At 47.9% G+C, this 14,461-nt stretch overlaps 1 protein-coding gene across 1 annotated transcript in view; it reads left to right on the top strand.

The window, feature by feature from the left end:
- Positions 1-14,461, top strand: part of Slit3 (slit guidance ligand 3) — a 659,658-nt gene that overhangs the window by 493,995 nt on the left and 151,202 nt on the right. The window contains exon 7 of the mRNA XM_004661033.3: positions 11,467-11,538. Coding sequence (XP_004661090.2) covers positions 11,467-11,538 — 72 coding nt within the window. The remainder of the gene's footprint in view (positions 1-11,466; positions 11,539-14,461) is intronic.

Genomic DNA, 14,461 nt, shown 5'->3' with positions numbered 1-14,461 from the left:
ACTGAGCCAGGTATCAGCGTAGAGAGAAGGAAAAGGAGCTGACTGTGGGCAACTATGCCACGTAGTGGGCCTGGAAGTGACTTGCAGAGTTTGGCCAGACATCCTGCTTTGTGCAAACTTTGGCTGATCTGGGTGTCTGGAAGAGCTATCCGAATTTAGATTTTCTTCCACTTCGTTTTAGAGTCTATACCGACCTTACTGGAATCAGAGAGTCATGATAGGCTCCACAGACCCTGGAGGGTCAACTGATCTCATTACTTCTTTTCTTAATGCTTTTTTTAGAACTTTAAAAACATATTTATTTACTTGCAAGGACAGAGAGATAGAAGAAAGACATACAGAGAGAATGGTTGCACCAGGACCTCCAGCTACTGCAAGTGAACTCCAGATGCTTGCGCCCTTTTGTATTTCTGGCTTTATAAGAATTGACCCAGGTAGTTAGGCTTTGCAGGCAAGCACCTTAGTAGCTGAGCAATATCTCCAGCTGTCCCTACTTCTTTTTAAAAGAAAGGAGTTCCCCAGGAAGGATAAGTGACATGTTCATAGCCATAGGGAAATGTCTTGGGAGAAGCAGGTCAGAAGACAAGTCTCCTGGCTCTTAACCCTGTGCTCTCCATGGCTATCTGCCTCCCCACTGTGTCCGCAGACAGGAAACCAAAACTGGTGAAGCCATTCTTTATGTCCTGTCTGCATCATCATCCCATAATCCCCAGTCCACTGGAGGGGACATTCTGCCTGGAAACAGCACACTTCCTTCCTAGAGCTTTCCAGGCATGTAACCAGTGCTTAGACGATGACCTCCAAGTGCCTCAACAGGTTGCTGCCTAGTTGGAGGGCAACCTGGGAGGATCCCATTCCAGATCCTGATTCCTCAGCTACCCATGGTGACCAGAGGTCTAAAACATAAACCCAAAGGTAAGGTGCCTTACCTGTGTGTAAACCCAGAGAAGCAAGGAAGGTGTGAGTTTCACTCTGTTCCCTGACAGGGTCCCCACCTTACAAATACCAATGGTGATAAGCAAGGCCTCTTTGGATCTCAGGCATCAGAAGCCCCCCACCCCCAGTTTCTGTTCTGACTGCTCTGAAATGGCCACATTGCAAACTACAGACAGGCAGAGAGCAGGCGGGGACACACCTGAAGGGAGCATCAGAGTTACTTCATGAACAGAACAGAAGCTTCTTCAGGACCCTTTGTCACTGAGAAATACCAGCAGAGGGGGTCATCGTGGGTTGTTTAAAGACAGCGGATTTGAGAACTGGGCTCCCAGGTTAACTTCACCAGAGGCCACCTAAGTATTTGTCAATACTTCCTAATATACATATGTGTATTTCTGATTTATTTCTTCTTTAATTTTTTTTTTTTTTTGAGGGAGAGAGAGAGAAGGGAAAAAATGGCAGAGAGAGAGAGAATGGGCAAGCCTGGGCCTTTCAGCCACTGTGAACAAACTCCAGACATGGGTACCTCCTCTGAGCATGTGCAATATTGCATGCTTGTGTCATTTTTGTGTCTGGCTATACATGGGCCCTGAAGATTCGAACAAGTGCTCTTAGGCTTCACAGGCAAGTGCCTTCATGGATAAGCCATCTCTCCAGCCCATGTTTCTGATTTAAATTGTTCATTTGTTTGATCCAGAGAACAAAACAATTGGACCCTGCAAATCAACTTAGCCTCTGAGGGAGGTGCCTTGTTCATTGATAGAGTTTTGTTTCTTGGGGTGATTTGATTGTTGTCAATATTGAAAATCCAGAAGATTCCTATAAGAGTCCTATTTATCTCACTTATTTTGTCTAAAAATACAATAAAATAAAAAAGGGAGGGGCTGGAAAAATGACTTAGTGGTTAAGCACTTGCCTGTGAAACCTAAGTACCTCTGTTTGAGGCTTGATTCTCCAGGACCCACGTAAGCCAGATGCACAAGGTGGCACATGCATCTGGAGTTCATTTGCAGTGGCGCTCTCTCTCTCTCTCTCTCTCTCTCTAGCAAGTAAATAAATAAAAAAACAAAAATAAATGCTAAAACATTACCCTTAATTATTAAAACTATTTTTGTGTGGTAGTGAACATGTGTATGCACATGGAGGTGAGGGTGTCACTCTTAAACAATCCCCCTTCTTCCTCTCTTACAAGGTGAGACACCAAGTACAGTTGAGGTACAAATTATCCATTTCTTCCCTTCTTAACTACAAAACTCACCTAGATATATGAGCTGAAGGTCCCTTTATCTGCTGTGACCCATTGCCGATACTTTGGCATGCTAGAGTTGCCTGGTTTGTAAATAGTGCAATTCACAAGTGGTCCTGATTTCCATAGTGCAGGCAACTGGTCCAGGGTTCCGTCCTGTAGGCAACTGGTCCAGGGTTCCATCCTGTAGGCAACTGGTCCAGGGTTCCCTCCTGTAGGCAACTGGTCCAGGGTTCCATCCTATGACATCTGGTCCAGGGTTCCCTCCTGTAGACAACTGGTCCAGGGTTCCATCCTATGAACTGGTCTGCAGTTCGATCCTGTAGACCAGTGGCCTAGGGTTCCATCCTATAGACAAGTGGTGATGGTTCCATCCTGTAGAAACTGGTGCAGGGTTCCATTCTATGATTAAATAAAATTAGGAGACCAATGCCTTTTCATTTGTGTTACATTTAAAGCACTTTTGTCCCAATTAACTCTGCCATTGAGAGGCAGTTAAACCATTTAGAATCACCACCAGGCAGTGTCTGATCATCTCAATCAGCGAGTAAGAGGTCTTCAGCATCAAAGTGGCCCATGCATGAGAGCATCCTGAACACTTACATGACCAGGGACCTGACTGAGTGATGGCAGGATGTGAAGATTCACCTTTCTCTTTTTGATTTTCCACTTTTGACACCTTTCGAAGCATCTTTTATTTTTTTTTCACTCTTAACACCGAGGTTCTGCTGCGTAGAAGGAGATGAATTTCTGCCTGTCACAATATGAATATATAACGAAGGGAGAACCAGAGACGAGCCCCTTTTGTTAAGGAATCCGTATCATCAAAGACCCAAATTGGCAGCTGATTGTTTTTATTTATTTCTGTAGGTTTTACATGACACCTGGAGACCATTTAAAATGTTACTTGGCGGTGAGAGCTGTGTGTTTAAAAATAACGCTCACCCAGTGCCAAATCACTTTAGAGTCGGGTACAAATATTGAGACAAAAACCCCAGCTGTTATTGCTTTGGCTGCTAATTTGAGGTGTCAGATGAGAGCCCGACTGCTATACGTCAGTGAATAAGGCCCCTTGTGAGATCATTATGTTTTCTAACAGTTGAGAGTAATGGTCTAATCAGTGCAGCATGGGTTGTTTTCATTATATGCCCACACAATGGTTATGAGCTTTAATTTAAACGGTCCACAGGGAGATCAAAGAACTCAGTAATACGCAGCACCCAAGATAGTTGACTGCAGGTAGTGGAGGCTTCGTGGCTTATGTCTCCCCACTCTGTCCCCTGTTGTCCCTCTCCTCCTGCCTCATCTACCCTCAAGACACATCTCCCACTCTAAACGGACAGAGGATGGGCTTGGCTTCAGAAGCAGATCTGCACTTCTAGCTCTTCAGCATATTAAAAAGTCCATCCCGCAGCATGGGCCTTGATGGCTTCATAGCACTGACCTATTGGCCAAATCTTGACCTTTGAAGGCATTGCGACACAGTTGTCCTCTCTTCCGCATGGCATCTACCACTACCCACACTGTCAGGGCTGAGCTCTAACTGTTAGCAGCAAAGGAAGAGGTTGCATCAGGCCCTCAACCCCACGGCTCCTGGCTTACTGGAGACAGTGAAGGGAGATGTTAACATAGACCAATGGGATCTCCCCCATCTTCAGAAGGCACTGGACAGCAATGCCTGTCTAAAGGCCATTCTGTGAGTGGCTGTTTTGTGCAGTGCTTAGAAGTACAGGTCCTGGGATACAGCACAGTGGTAGAGCATTTGACTGCAGAAGTAAGGCTTTGGATAGAGTCTCCACAACACTGTAGCTATGGGATCGGGGCAGAGCTCTTGATCTCACTTGGGTTCTAGATCGGTATAACTATTGACTCTCTGGTCTTTGGGAAAAATTAAATGAGATGTGAGAAACATGCCCGCACCACACTGGCATAGGGTAAGCACTTGATAAATAGTATCAACGTTAGTGCTGTTATTGGTGTGGCCATCCATGATGGAGGATGTGGGCAAGCCCACGCCAAGGCAGTGTCCTTTATGAATGTAGCCGAGCCAATGCAAGCAGAGAGGTCTCGAGAGAACATGTAACATTCAGTTTGTGTTTCCTCCAAGAATGCACCCTCCTGCTGATGTCTATGGGTTTTCTAGAGCATCCAGGAACATCAGAGCAATATACAGCTTGGGGAGAAGACAAGTCCAACCTCCAAATGTGGACAGCAGTGAAGGCAGCCTCAGCTACAAAGTGCAGAACTGAAGAGATGCTGAGGATGGTCTGAGACCCAGGACAGGGACAGGGATGCTATTCTCGAACTCTCTGGGCCCAGAACATACACAGTGCATTTTCCTGGGGTCAGGTATGCAGAGACTGGCCACACACACGCATGTTCTGAGTCGGCGAAGGCGTTCATATTCCTAGGGTCCTGGCAAGCATTAAAGGGCTTGGTCATCAGCAACAGGCCCTGATTCCTGATGCATGATGACTCAATGAGAAGCTACTGAATAAGATAAAGCTAAGGTAAAACCGGGCGTGGTGACGCACGCCTTTAATCCCAGCACTCGGGAGGCAGAGGTAGGAGGATCGCTGTGAGTTCGAGGCCACCCTGAGACTACATAGTGAATTCCAGGAGAACCTGAGCTAGAGTGAAACCCTACCTCGAAAAACCAAAAAAAAAAAAAAAAAAGCTGAGGCAATCTTGCTGTGATAGCTGAGCCAGGGAGGAGAAATGGCACCTAAGGGACAGCCCAAGGGAGCTGAAGGGACCTCAGTTTCATTCCTGTTGCCCTCCCGTGAGCCAGGCAAGAGGGAGGAGCAGCCCGTGGCCCCTCCCCTAGAGAGCTCCCAGCCCCGCGCTTGGAGACTTACCCACTATTCAGACACCTTGTGTGCATCGCATCTCCCATGCAAGCAGTTTAGATGTCTCCCACAGGGCCGAGCCAAAGTGTTTACACTCGTCTTCTCTTCAGAAAATGATCCTGCCCACCTTGGTTGTCTCCACTCCTGTGAATTCAATATAGGCACTGCTGGAGATCGTTCCGTCTTTCGGGCTCAGAGCAATGGTCATTGGACTCGCCGCGTGTGTGAGTACAAGTCAGGGCACGTCCACAGTCACTTTCCAAAGCCATCCTACTGTCATGGCTGACTCAACAGGAGTCTTCTTCTTGGGGACCATCAAGGAAGGAGCTACCTTGCTTATTGAGAGTTAGGGAAAAGTAAGCCTGCTTGGAAACGGGGATGAGTGGCCAATCTGCCAAACAAGGAGTCTGGATCTTTGCAGGTGTAATGGAGGCTTCCAGAGCACCCCAGGCAGGGTGGCCCAGTGGGAGGCTGCTGCGGCAGTTATTGTCGATGCCTGCTTTTGCAACGGTGTGATACATGCTCACAGATAATACTGTGGCCTTAGAGCCAATTACATGGTGTTATGGACACACAACACGCAGATTACAGGCAGAGCCAGGAAAGCCCAGAGTGATAAAGCGACAGCCTAATCGGAGGAGACAGAGGGAAATGCCAGCCTTATTAAGGTTGCCAGGGTGGCACCTCTGTAGCTGGTCAGAGCTCCTTCAGATCAAAGATGGCTGTCGTGAGTGATGCAAGAGACAGCACGCAGCAGACCCCAGTGGGGAGTGGAGATGGGGATGGGGCCTGAACCCACACTGGAGCCCTGCCCAAGCAACTGGAGCCATGACCATCGTTTCAGAGCTTCATCCTCTTCCTAAGTGGGAAACCACCATGCCTGCCTCAGAAGAGGTCTTCCGTCCCACAGGCAGCAAGCAGGCATCCCGATGTACTGTCCTCTGCCCTTGGGAGGGGAGGGAGATTGTGTCCTTAGCTTTTTTTCCCCCTAGCCTAGTGGTTTTCAGGTATGAAGTTAGCTGGGCATGGTAGTGCATGCCCATAATCCTAGCTACTCTGGTGACTGGGGCAGAAGGCTACAAATTCAAGGGTAGCTTGGGCAATTTGGTTAGACTGTACCTCAGAACGTAAGACAATAATAAGGGGCTGGGGGAAGAGGTTCAGTAATAGCCATCTCTCCAGCCCTGGAATAGAAATTTTAATATCCTCGTGGTAGTGTTCACACTCGTGGGATCCACCCGTAAGCTTGTCATGGGCCACTTTTCATTCAGCTGTTTAATAAAGCCTAAGGGACACTGACTGTATTCAGGATGACTTGGCCACAGTATGAATACAGTATTGCTAAGGGGTAAGGACTTTGTATTCGTCAGGATTCTATAGAGGAACAGAACCCACAGAATGAATTAGCAGTAAGAGGCCATTAGCTTTCGGCAGTCCAACAGTAGCTTTCTGCAGGCTTGAGCGTCTCAGATTGAGCTGCTCAGATTACGTGGCTGGATGTCTCAGCAGTCCCAATCTGGTACTAAAGGCCTAGAAGGTTCCTGGAGAGCCACGGGTCTTCAGTCCACGTTGGAAGGCTGAGGAAACTTGATTCCCGTGCTGATGAAAGATAGTTGAACAGGACAGATGCACAGAGGAATGAATAGCTGGTGGGGGCAGATCTGGAGCAGCCAGGTCAAAGGCACTTACCAGTGAGAAGCACAGGCCATGTTCTCTCAGAGCCTCCTTCTAGAAAGCCCCCCCTTTCTCCCACGGCCACTCACTCTGGAGGAAGGACTTCCTCCTTCAGTTCATCCTTCCTGGAAACAACCTCACAGACCTGCCCAAGAGGAATACCCGTGGATTCCTTCTCTGATGGAGCTGACCACAGAACTTGAGCATCACAGACTCTCTAAGAGAGCTGTGGCGGGGGAGGGGAACTGTCCCTTCAACCTCATGGAGAAGGGAGGTGGCTTTGTTTCTGGTTCAGGTTGAAAATACTGTTCAGTAGCTTCTGATGGTTCAGGCAGTCCTGAACTTCAGCTTGAAGGCTGATAGAAAATACTAAATTAAATATTTACTTAAGGAGAAGAAAGAAAAAAAAAAAAACCTCCTCTGCCTATCTGAATAATTTGGGGAAAAACCATCTTTTCCCCACACGTCTCCAGAAGAGCAGAGCCGTGTGTGGAGCTGAAGGCTGACTCTGGAACCAGCAAAGCTCCACCAGGAACAGAGGTCAGTCAAGTTGACAAGGTCACCGTAGCTCAGCACACACCAGCAGCCCAGTGGGGCTGTGGGAATGGTGGCATTTTCAGAGCACACCTCTCGTTTTCTGTTGGCTAACTCTCAAGAAGGTTTATAAAACAAGTGGCAAAGGGGAGGGCCGTGCACAGAGCCTTCTAGCTTAAGGTCACCAGTGGACATGACAAACAAGGTCTATGCGGCAAGGACAAGCTTGTCCTAAAGTAGGAGGCAGTTGGATGAGTGAGGAGAAACATGAACGTGAAGAAGGAACAGCGAGTCCAGAATCCACCAGGAGCTTGTGTAGTACCCGTACAGACCCTTCAGTGCCTCTTAATCTGACACTGCTAATAAGCCTGGCCTGAGAGTGGCATCAGGATTAAGACTATCGGACGGACTATGTGAAATCATGTTGATAATTGAAATGCTCTAACCAAGCTATAATAACAACTGCTCGTGGTTATTGAATGTTGGCTCTGAGTAGTACCCCATGTTTAAATGCTTTACATAGCTTGTCTCAAGGGTTTGGTGGTTGGCTGGATTCTGTGCTCCCAAAAAGCTAGGATCATCCCAGGAACCCTTGAATGTTACATTAAGTGGTAAAAGGGTCCTTGCAGATGCAAATGTGACTACATTAAGGATCTTGAGAGAGGGAAAGTCCTTAAAAGAGGGAGTCAGCTATCACAGTGAGATCACTAGAAGTTGGAGAGGTGCACAGAATGGGTTATGCACCAAGGGATGTGGGGGAATCTCTATAAACTACAACAGGAAGGAAACACATTCTCCTCCTAAAACCTCCTGGGAAGTATGAACCGTGGACCCACCTTGGACTTTAGACTTCCTGGCTGTAGAGATTAAATTTAAGCCACTAAATTCATGGTCTTCTGTTACATACAGCAGCAACAGGAAACTAATGGAGACCTACTTCCTGGGGTCAAGCCTACTTGGTACCACCACTTTCTACATCCATGAAATAGAGAAGATCCCAGAAGTCCTTGCCTTACTGGTGATGGGAAAGAGTAAATGGGATGGCATGATGTTGCACCTTAGCCAAGAGCCCACCCTTATAACAGAAGCTCTCGGCTAATGTTGGCAATCATTGGTATCATCTCATTTACTTTCCACTCAAGCTGCTGTGAGAGATTAGTGCTAATACTTCTGTGTTGTGAAGGAGAGCTCAAATCAGATCCAAAAAGTTCCCTGTGGTGACTTAGGCTGCAAATGGCTATTTCGCAAGGTCTCTACCATTGAGGCCTCTCTTACCACCTCTGTCTGTCTGTGATGGGAATCTAACACCATCTTCTCCATTGAACGCCAGCTGTTTAGGCAGCACCCAAAAGCCAGACAGAGCACAGTGTTTCATGGGCCAAAGCTGCCAACACTACAAGGCAAATAAATCTGTGTTTCTTAGCAAAGCAGCAGCTGTAGCTTCCTGAGCAATCAGTGTCTGAGAGGTTACTAAAGCCTTTGACATCTCTGGGCTGGTCAGCCTCAAGCAAGCAGCTCATCAGAGCCTGAGTACTGTGTTTAGCCATTTTTGGTTCTGGAATAATTGCTATTATCGTAAATGTTTTATAGCTCTCATTATGAGTCACATTTAAATACCAGTGTAGTAATACATTAATAAGTCATTGCTGCCGGACTACTGCTGGTTAGAGTGTCCCAGCTGAAGCCCGCGTGTAGCTGTCCTCCATATTCACTGAGTGAGGGTGGGGCTGAGCACTGCACCTGACTGTGTAGCTGTCCTCCATATTCACTGAGTGAGGGTGGGGCTGAGCACTGCACCTGACTGAGTGCTGGGCCCGGTCAGAAAGAAGTGCCTTCCTGACGAGCTCCTTGCCCTTTGCCTTTAAAATGGAGAGGGTGACCAAAAGTTTTGTCTGGCAGTCAAAAAAACCCTACGATTGCGCCATATGTAAAAGCCTGGAATTCTGCAGTGGATAGGAGAAGTGACAGCATCACTTCTGTCCTGAGCCAATGAAGAGAGGAGCCTTCTGGCCTGATGGGGGCAATGAATTAATTCTTTAGCATTGTCCAAAGGCTTCCTGAGTACACAGAGACAGGGCACAAAAGCATGTGAATACGTACGTACATACAGAGAAAAGGGAAGCCACGCAGGATAGGTTCAACTTGCCAAGTGCCTGTGTGGGTGCAGTCATAGAACTGTGCATGCCAACAATGTAAAGTAGGTGGTCCCTCCTCTGCCATACGGAATGCCTGACACAGTGCCGGGTATGTGGTGGATGCATAGTAAATCCAGGAGGAAGGGGAGGATGGAGAAAGGGGGGAATAAGGAACCAGATCTAAGCTCTATTCCTCTGTGCGTACCGACTTCCTCTGGACTTACTGTCCAAGCAAGTGACGAGGAGACCAGGAGGGTGTGAGGGATAGGCTGGGGTGGTGGACGTGCTCGCTCGGATCTTGTTGGAGAAGGGATCTGGGCATGGCCCCTTGGCTGGGGATACAGGGATGACGGTGTTTTGTCAGAGCTGTTTCTAGTTCCGTGGAAGGCCAGGGTGAGGAGAATGGACATGACCAGGACAGGACTAGATTCCCTCTGCCACCAGAAGCAAAGTGGTGATCTCTGTTCATTGAATTCATGCTAAGCCTTTCACCCGCCCTAAAGAAGGCACCACGTCCTTCTCCTACAGATAAGGAGTCCACAGATAAGTGATGTTGACAATATGCAACTGATCCAGGTTCCTATACAGTCTAATCATGGGGCTATTGTAATGTACAAGACAGAAAATGCTTTTCGTTGTTTCTTTATTATTAAGTAGAAACTTGGTATGGACACATATGCTGGTACCACCATTTCTTTCCTCCCTGCTCCCATTCCACTGAGGACCCTCCGTAGTGGGACTGCTGGTTGTGGGTTATAAATTGTGAGAGCAGTAGTCAGTCACTGTGGGCAGGGGGAACAGGGCAGTGCCTGTTCTATCGTGAGCCTTTGCAGAGCTCACGATATGCAGGGCTCTTTAAAAGGAAGGTTATGTATCTACCAAGAGCTCAAGACAGAGTCTACCTGATAAATGAAGGCTTCCAAACCCAGGATCCTTCTTGGGACAGTGGTAGCCTAGGGGATGGTGGGAGGAGTTAGGTTGGCGAGAAGAGCACAGTGTGGTTCTGGGAGGACCAGAGAAAAGCAGGGCCTGGGAGCGAGTGGCTAGAATAAAGGATCGGACCATGAGTTGTGTCCAACTCTTCCCCCTCGGGATGCAAGGCAAGGCAGGTGTGGGGTCAGACAGCTGAGGACCAGGTCTGGCCCTTCATGCATTGCTGCCTGTCTGCTGGGTAGTCATTGAACTAACTGACCTGGAAAGACCTCTTTGTAGAGCTTTCCCTGGCTGCTATATTCCTCCAGGCTTTTGGAGTAAGTCCCTCTAACAGGTCGGCCCAGGGGACACTTTCTTAGATCCTGATTTCATTCTTCAGCAGCCTTATTTCATTCTGCCCACTTGTATAGTTCATACATTTCTCTTTCCTTGTCCCTATACAAAAGATCCAGCCAGTCCTGATGTTGTCCCATAGGCACTCCACCCACGGTCATGGAGGTATACCAGAAGGAGGAGAGTTAATCCCTCTTGAGATAAGATACACTCTGAGGGCCAGAAGATGCCTCGAAAATACACATTAATTACCCAGATAGCATCACATGTGAAGCAGTGTGTGCAATTAACAAAGCAAGAGCGGAGCAAGAGAGGGCTGGGTTCAGATTCGGCCCGCAGCGCTTAGCATCCATGTGAAGTTGTGAAGGTGCCTGCGTCCTATAGCTCAGCCTGCTTTCTTGGCTTGTGTGCTGCAAAGCAAAGGGAGTGCATCTCCCCTCTTACACTTAACTGGCTTGTCATTGTGAATCAAAGATGTTACAATGAAGCCCTTTGCAAGTAGCTGGATCCAGGAAGGGCCCTTATTGCTCAAGGTGAATAAGCAAGAGAGCAATCTGAGGAGAGGAGAGGAGAGGAGAGGAGAGGAGAGGAGAGGAGAGGAGAGGAGAGGAGAGGAGAGGAGAGGAGAGGAGAGGAGAGGAGAGGAGAGGAGAGGAATGGAGGACCCCCAGGGTTACGGATGCTCTTCACTGGAGGCTTTTCCACTTGTCTTCAGCTGCCTGTTACTTTGCCTCATAGCTGCTGACTTTTTTACAACCACACCCATGCCCATTCTTCCCCCTCCCCCACCACCACTGACCACGTCCCTTCTCCTCTGTCTCCACAGCACCCTCAACAACAACAACATTAGCCGCATCCTGGTCACCAGCTTCAACCACATGCCGAAGATTCGGACTCTGTGAGTAAAGGGCCCTGCTTCCTCCCGGGTCCAGCTCTGCACTGCCAGTTCAAAGTGCACCTCTGCACCAGTTGGGAAACCTGTTAAGCAAGGAGAGGGGTGGCCAGTGAGGGCAGATGCTGGGTAGAGTCACAGGCCATCCGTGGTTCCAAGCTTCTGTCCTATGCCAGGCATTTCTTATCTCAGATCTCATCACCCCAGAGCTGTGGGAAGGTCTTCTTCCTGCCTTTTGTCTGTTGTTTTTGATAGAAAACTTGTCTTATGTTGCTGTAGCACACACAGAACTGAGCCTTAATGACTCCCGTTGATTTCATGAATGTCGCATCCCATTGGCGGTTCTGTTATAGTAAAATAATAACAATTATTTCCCCGCTGGGAATGGTGGAGGACAGGAGTCCTTGTCCCTTCTCGATCCCAAGACCCTACCTTCTATGTCCGCCAGCTTTCTGAGTAACATTCTCACATTAGAATGCACTAACTTGATGCTGTATCTTTAATGTCTTGCATAGGCTTAAGCTGTTGAGGGTGTGTGCTCAGGAAGCAAATTACCTCCCCCGGGACAGGCAGAACTGAGAGTAGGTCTACCACCCTTACTCCTGGAGACACTCCTCTCGCAGCCAGAGCCCTGATGCACTTTCTAGAAGGCTCCTGCTGTCTGTCTGTCTAGATGTGTTTGCCTCACAGTAAAAAAGGAGAACCAGCTCCAGAGAGCTGTTAGCCAGCTGTAGTCAGGAGCAAGTCAAAGAGCTAGACCTCTTTCTGGACCCTTGGCTGGCTCTGTGAACTCGGTTCCCTCCCCTCTATAAAAAGGGTTCACGGCGAAGATCACATGAAATTAGATATGCACAGTGCCTGGTGCAGAGCAGATAGTAAATGATATTGGGTGTTATATTACCATCACACTGTGGATCTAGAAATCTGGACTGAACATCCCAAGCTCATCATGAGCAACACAGACTCCATGACATCTGAAAAGCCTTCAAGCCGCCCTTCTGAGAGTGAGGCTTCTTAGGACAGCAATGTCATTATCACCTAGACCTTGTCCTCAAAACAAGCCCCCAGGCCCCACCCCATCCCTGTGGAAATGGAATCCTTTTGGATGAGACGGGGCAATCTGTAACATGTCCTCCAAGAGACTTTCACACTCTCAGCTTAAGAGCCACTGCATTCCTGAGAATTCCTGGAGCTTATTTCCAGATGAGGCCAAGGAGGGAATCTCTGGGGTGCAATGCAGCGCATTCTGAATCAGGCAGACCTGAGGTGACAAGCGAGTTCTGCCACTTACTTTGGGCACATTTCATTTTGGTGTGCTTTGGGGAAGTGACTTAATACGTGCTTACCTTATTGCCATTGTGGGGATGAATTCAATGAGGTATAACACGTAAAGAACCTGGTACAAGGTGTGTATACAAATGCTAGCCATTGTCAATATTAATAATAAATAATCCCAGCCCGGCTTCCATCTTTGCTCCCAAGACTCTTCCTTGGAGCCCTCAGGTGGTAACAACACCTAAGCCAAGAAAAATGTGTCTGTTTCCCTCCCTCTGAAAATGGGATGGGACATTCATAGAATTTTAAGGAGAAGCCATTTGGGCTTTCAGAGACTTCTTCAGAGCTCCCCTAAAAAGCACAATTAAGCTGGGGAAGTGTGTAGCCCAGGTGCTAAGGGAGGAAGCCACAAGTAAGCCACAGGACACTGGGTTTTCTTCCTTGCAGACTGGTGGGTGCCTAGAAATAAACGAGCTTTCACCTACAAAGAACAGACTCCTAGCAGCCACTCTGGACTTCCTGTGTGGCAGGATTCCCCTCTGGGTCCTTTTTAGCGACAGCGAGGGTGGGTCTGTGGGAGCCAGGCAGGGCGGCTAGCCTGGGATCTTGGGGCTGGTTTAGGGTGTACTGAGGTGGAAAAGAGGGTGAAAGGACTTTATCTCCTTGTTCCTGTTGTCATTCTTCTCTGTGGTCCCGAACATTCATCTGATGAGCTCGGATCAATCAGTCAATCTTGTCTGTTCTCTTTGCTCTCTGCCGCTGCCATTTTCTCTTTAGTTTAATTTCAGAGATGGCTCCGCACAGAAAACTCCCTGGGGATGAGCTGACTAATCCCCCTTCACTGTAATTAAAGTGTTGGGGGGGGGGGCGGTGACGGGTGGTGGTGGAGAAGGAGGGAGGAAGAGAGGGGAAAGAAGTCATAAATGGGATTTCCAAAGGAAAGCTTTTATATTGAATTCAGAAAGCCACTTTTTATAGAAAATGAACACTGACCCTCTCTGAAAGGATTTGCTGGAAATTTAATTTAGCATCTGTGGCTAAAAGGCACCTTTTGTAAATTGGCATTTGTATTCATTTTCACCTCCTGTTTTGTAAAGGTGGTTTCATCAACATGGAATGTGGTGTGTCCATCCACAAAACATTGCAGAACCCTGGGCACCTGGCTGCTTCAGTATCTAAATAAGCAATGATAACCTCGCTCAGGCAGCCACGGGTTGGGAAGAGACTGGAGCCTGTACTAGTCTCCTCTGAACCATAACAACTGTGAGCTTTTCTTTTGTGTGTTACTATATGCCAGGAGTTGTGCTAAGTACTTCCCATGAATTATTTCAATTGTCAAAACAGTCCTCCCCATTTCACAGATGATAACACTGAGGTCTAAAGTTAAATCAACATCAGAAAGCCCAGAGCCAACGTCAAGCCAGTTTGACATCAGAGCCTCGCACTACAGGGCAGAGCAAGGAGAGAGTAGAGCTTACCACAGGGCCCACAAGCCAACAGAGGTCACCGTGCCCCGATCATCACCATCACCGCCCATCAAAATTGTAGAGAGCAATTAAAATAACTATCCCTCCCACTCAAAAGGGTTAGAACCATTCTAGGCAATTTCAAAGCCAAATCTCATGATCATCATGGTGACTTTTTTTTTTTTTTA

This window comes from Jaculus jaculus, chromosome 6, assembly GCF_020740685.1.
Source record: "Jaculus jaculus isolate mJacJac1 chromosome 6, mJacJac1.mat.Y.cur, whole genome shotgun sequence".
In the NCBI taxonomy this organism is placed as follows: Eukaryota; Metazoa; Chordata; class Mammalia; order Rodentia; family Dipodidae; genus Jaculus; species Jaculus jaculus.
The sequence above is the reverse complement of the archived record's forward strand: the minus strand, read 5'-3'. Positions and strand labels throughout refer to the sequence as shown.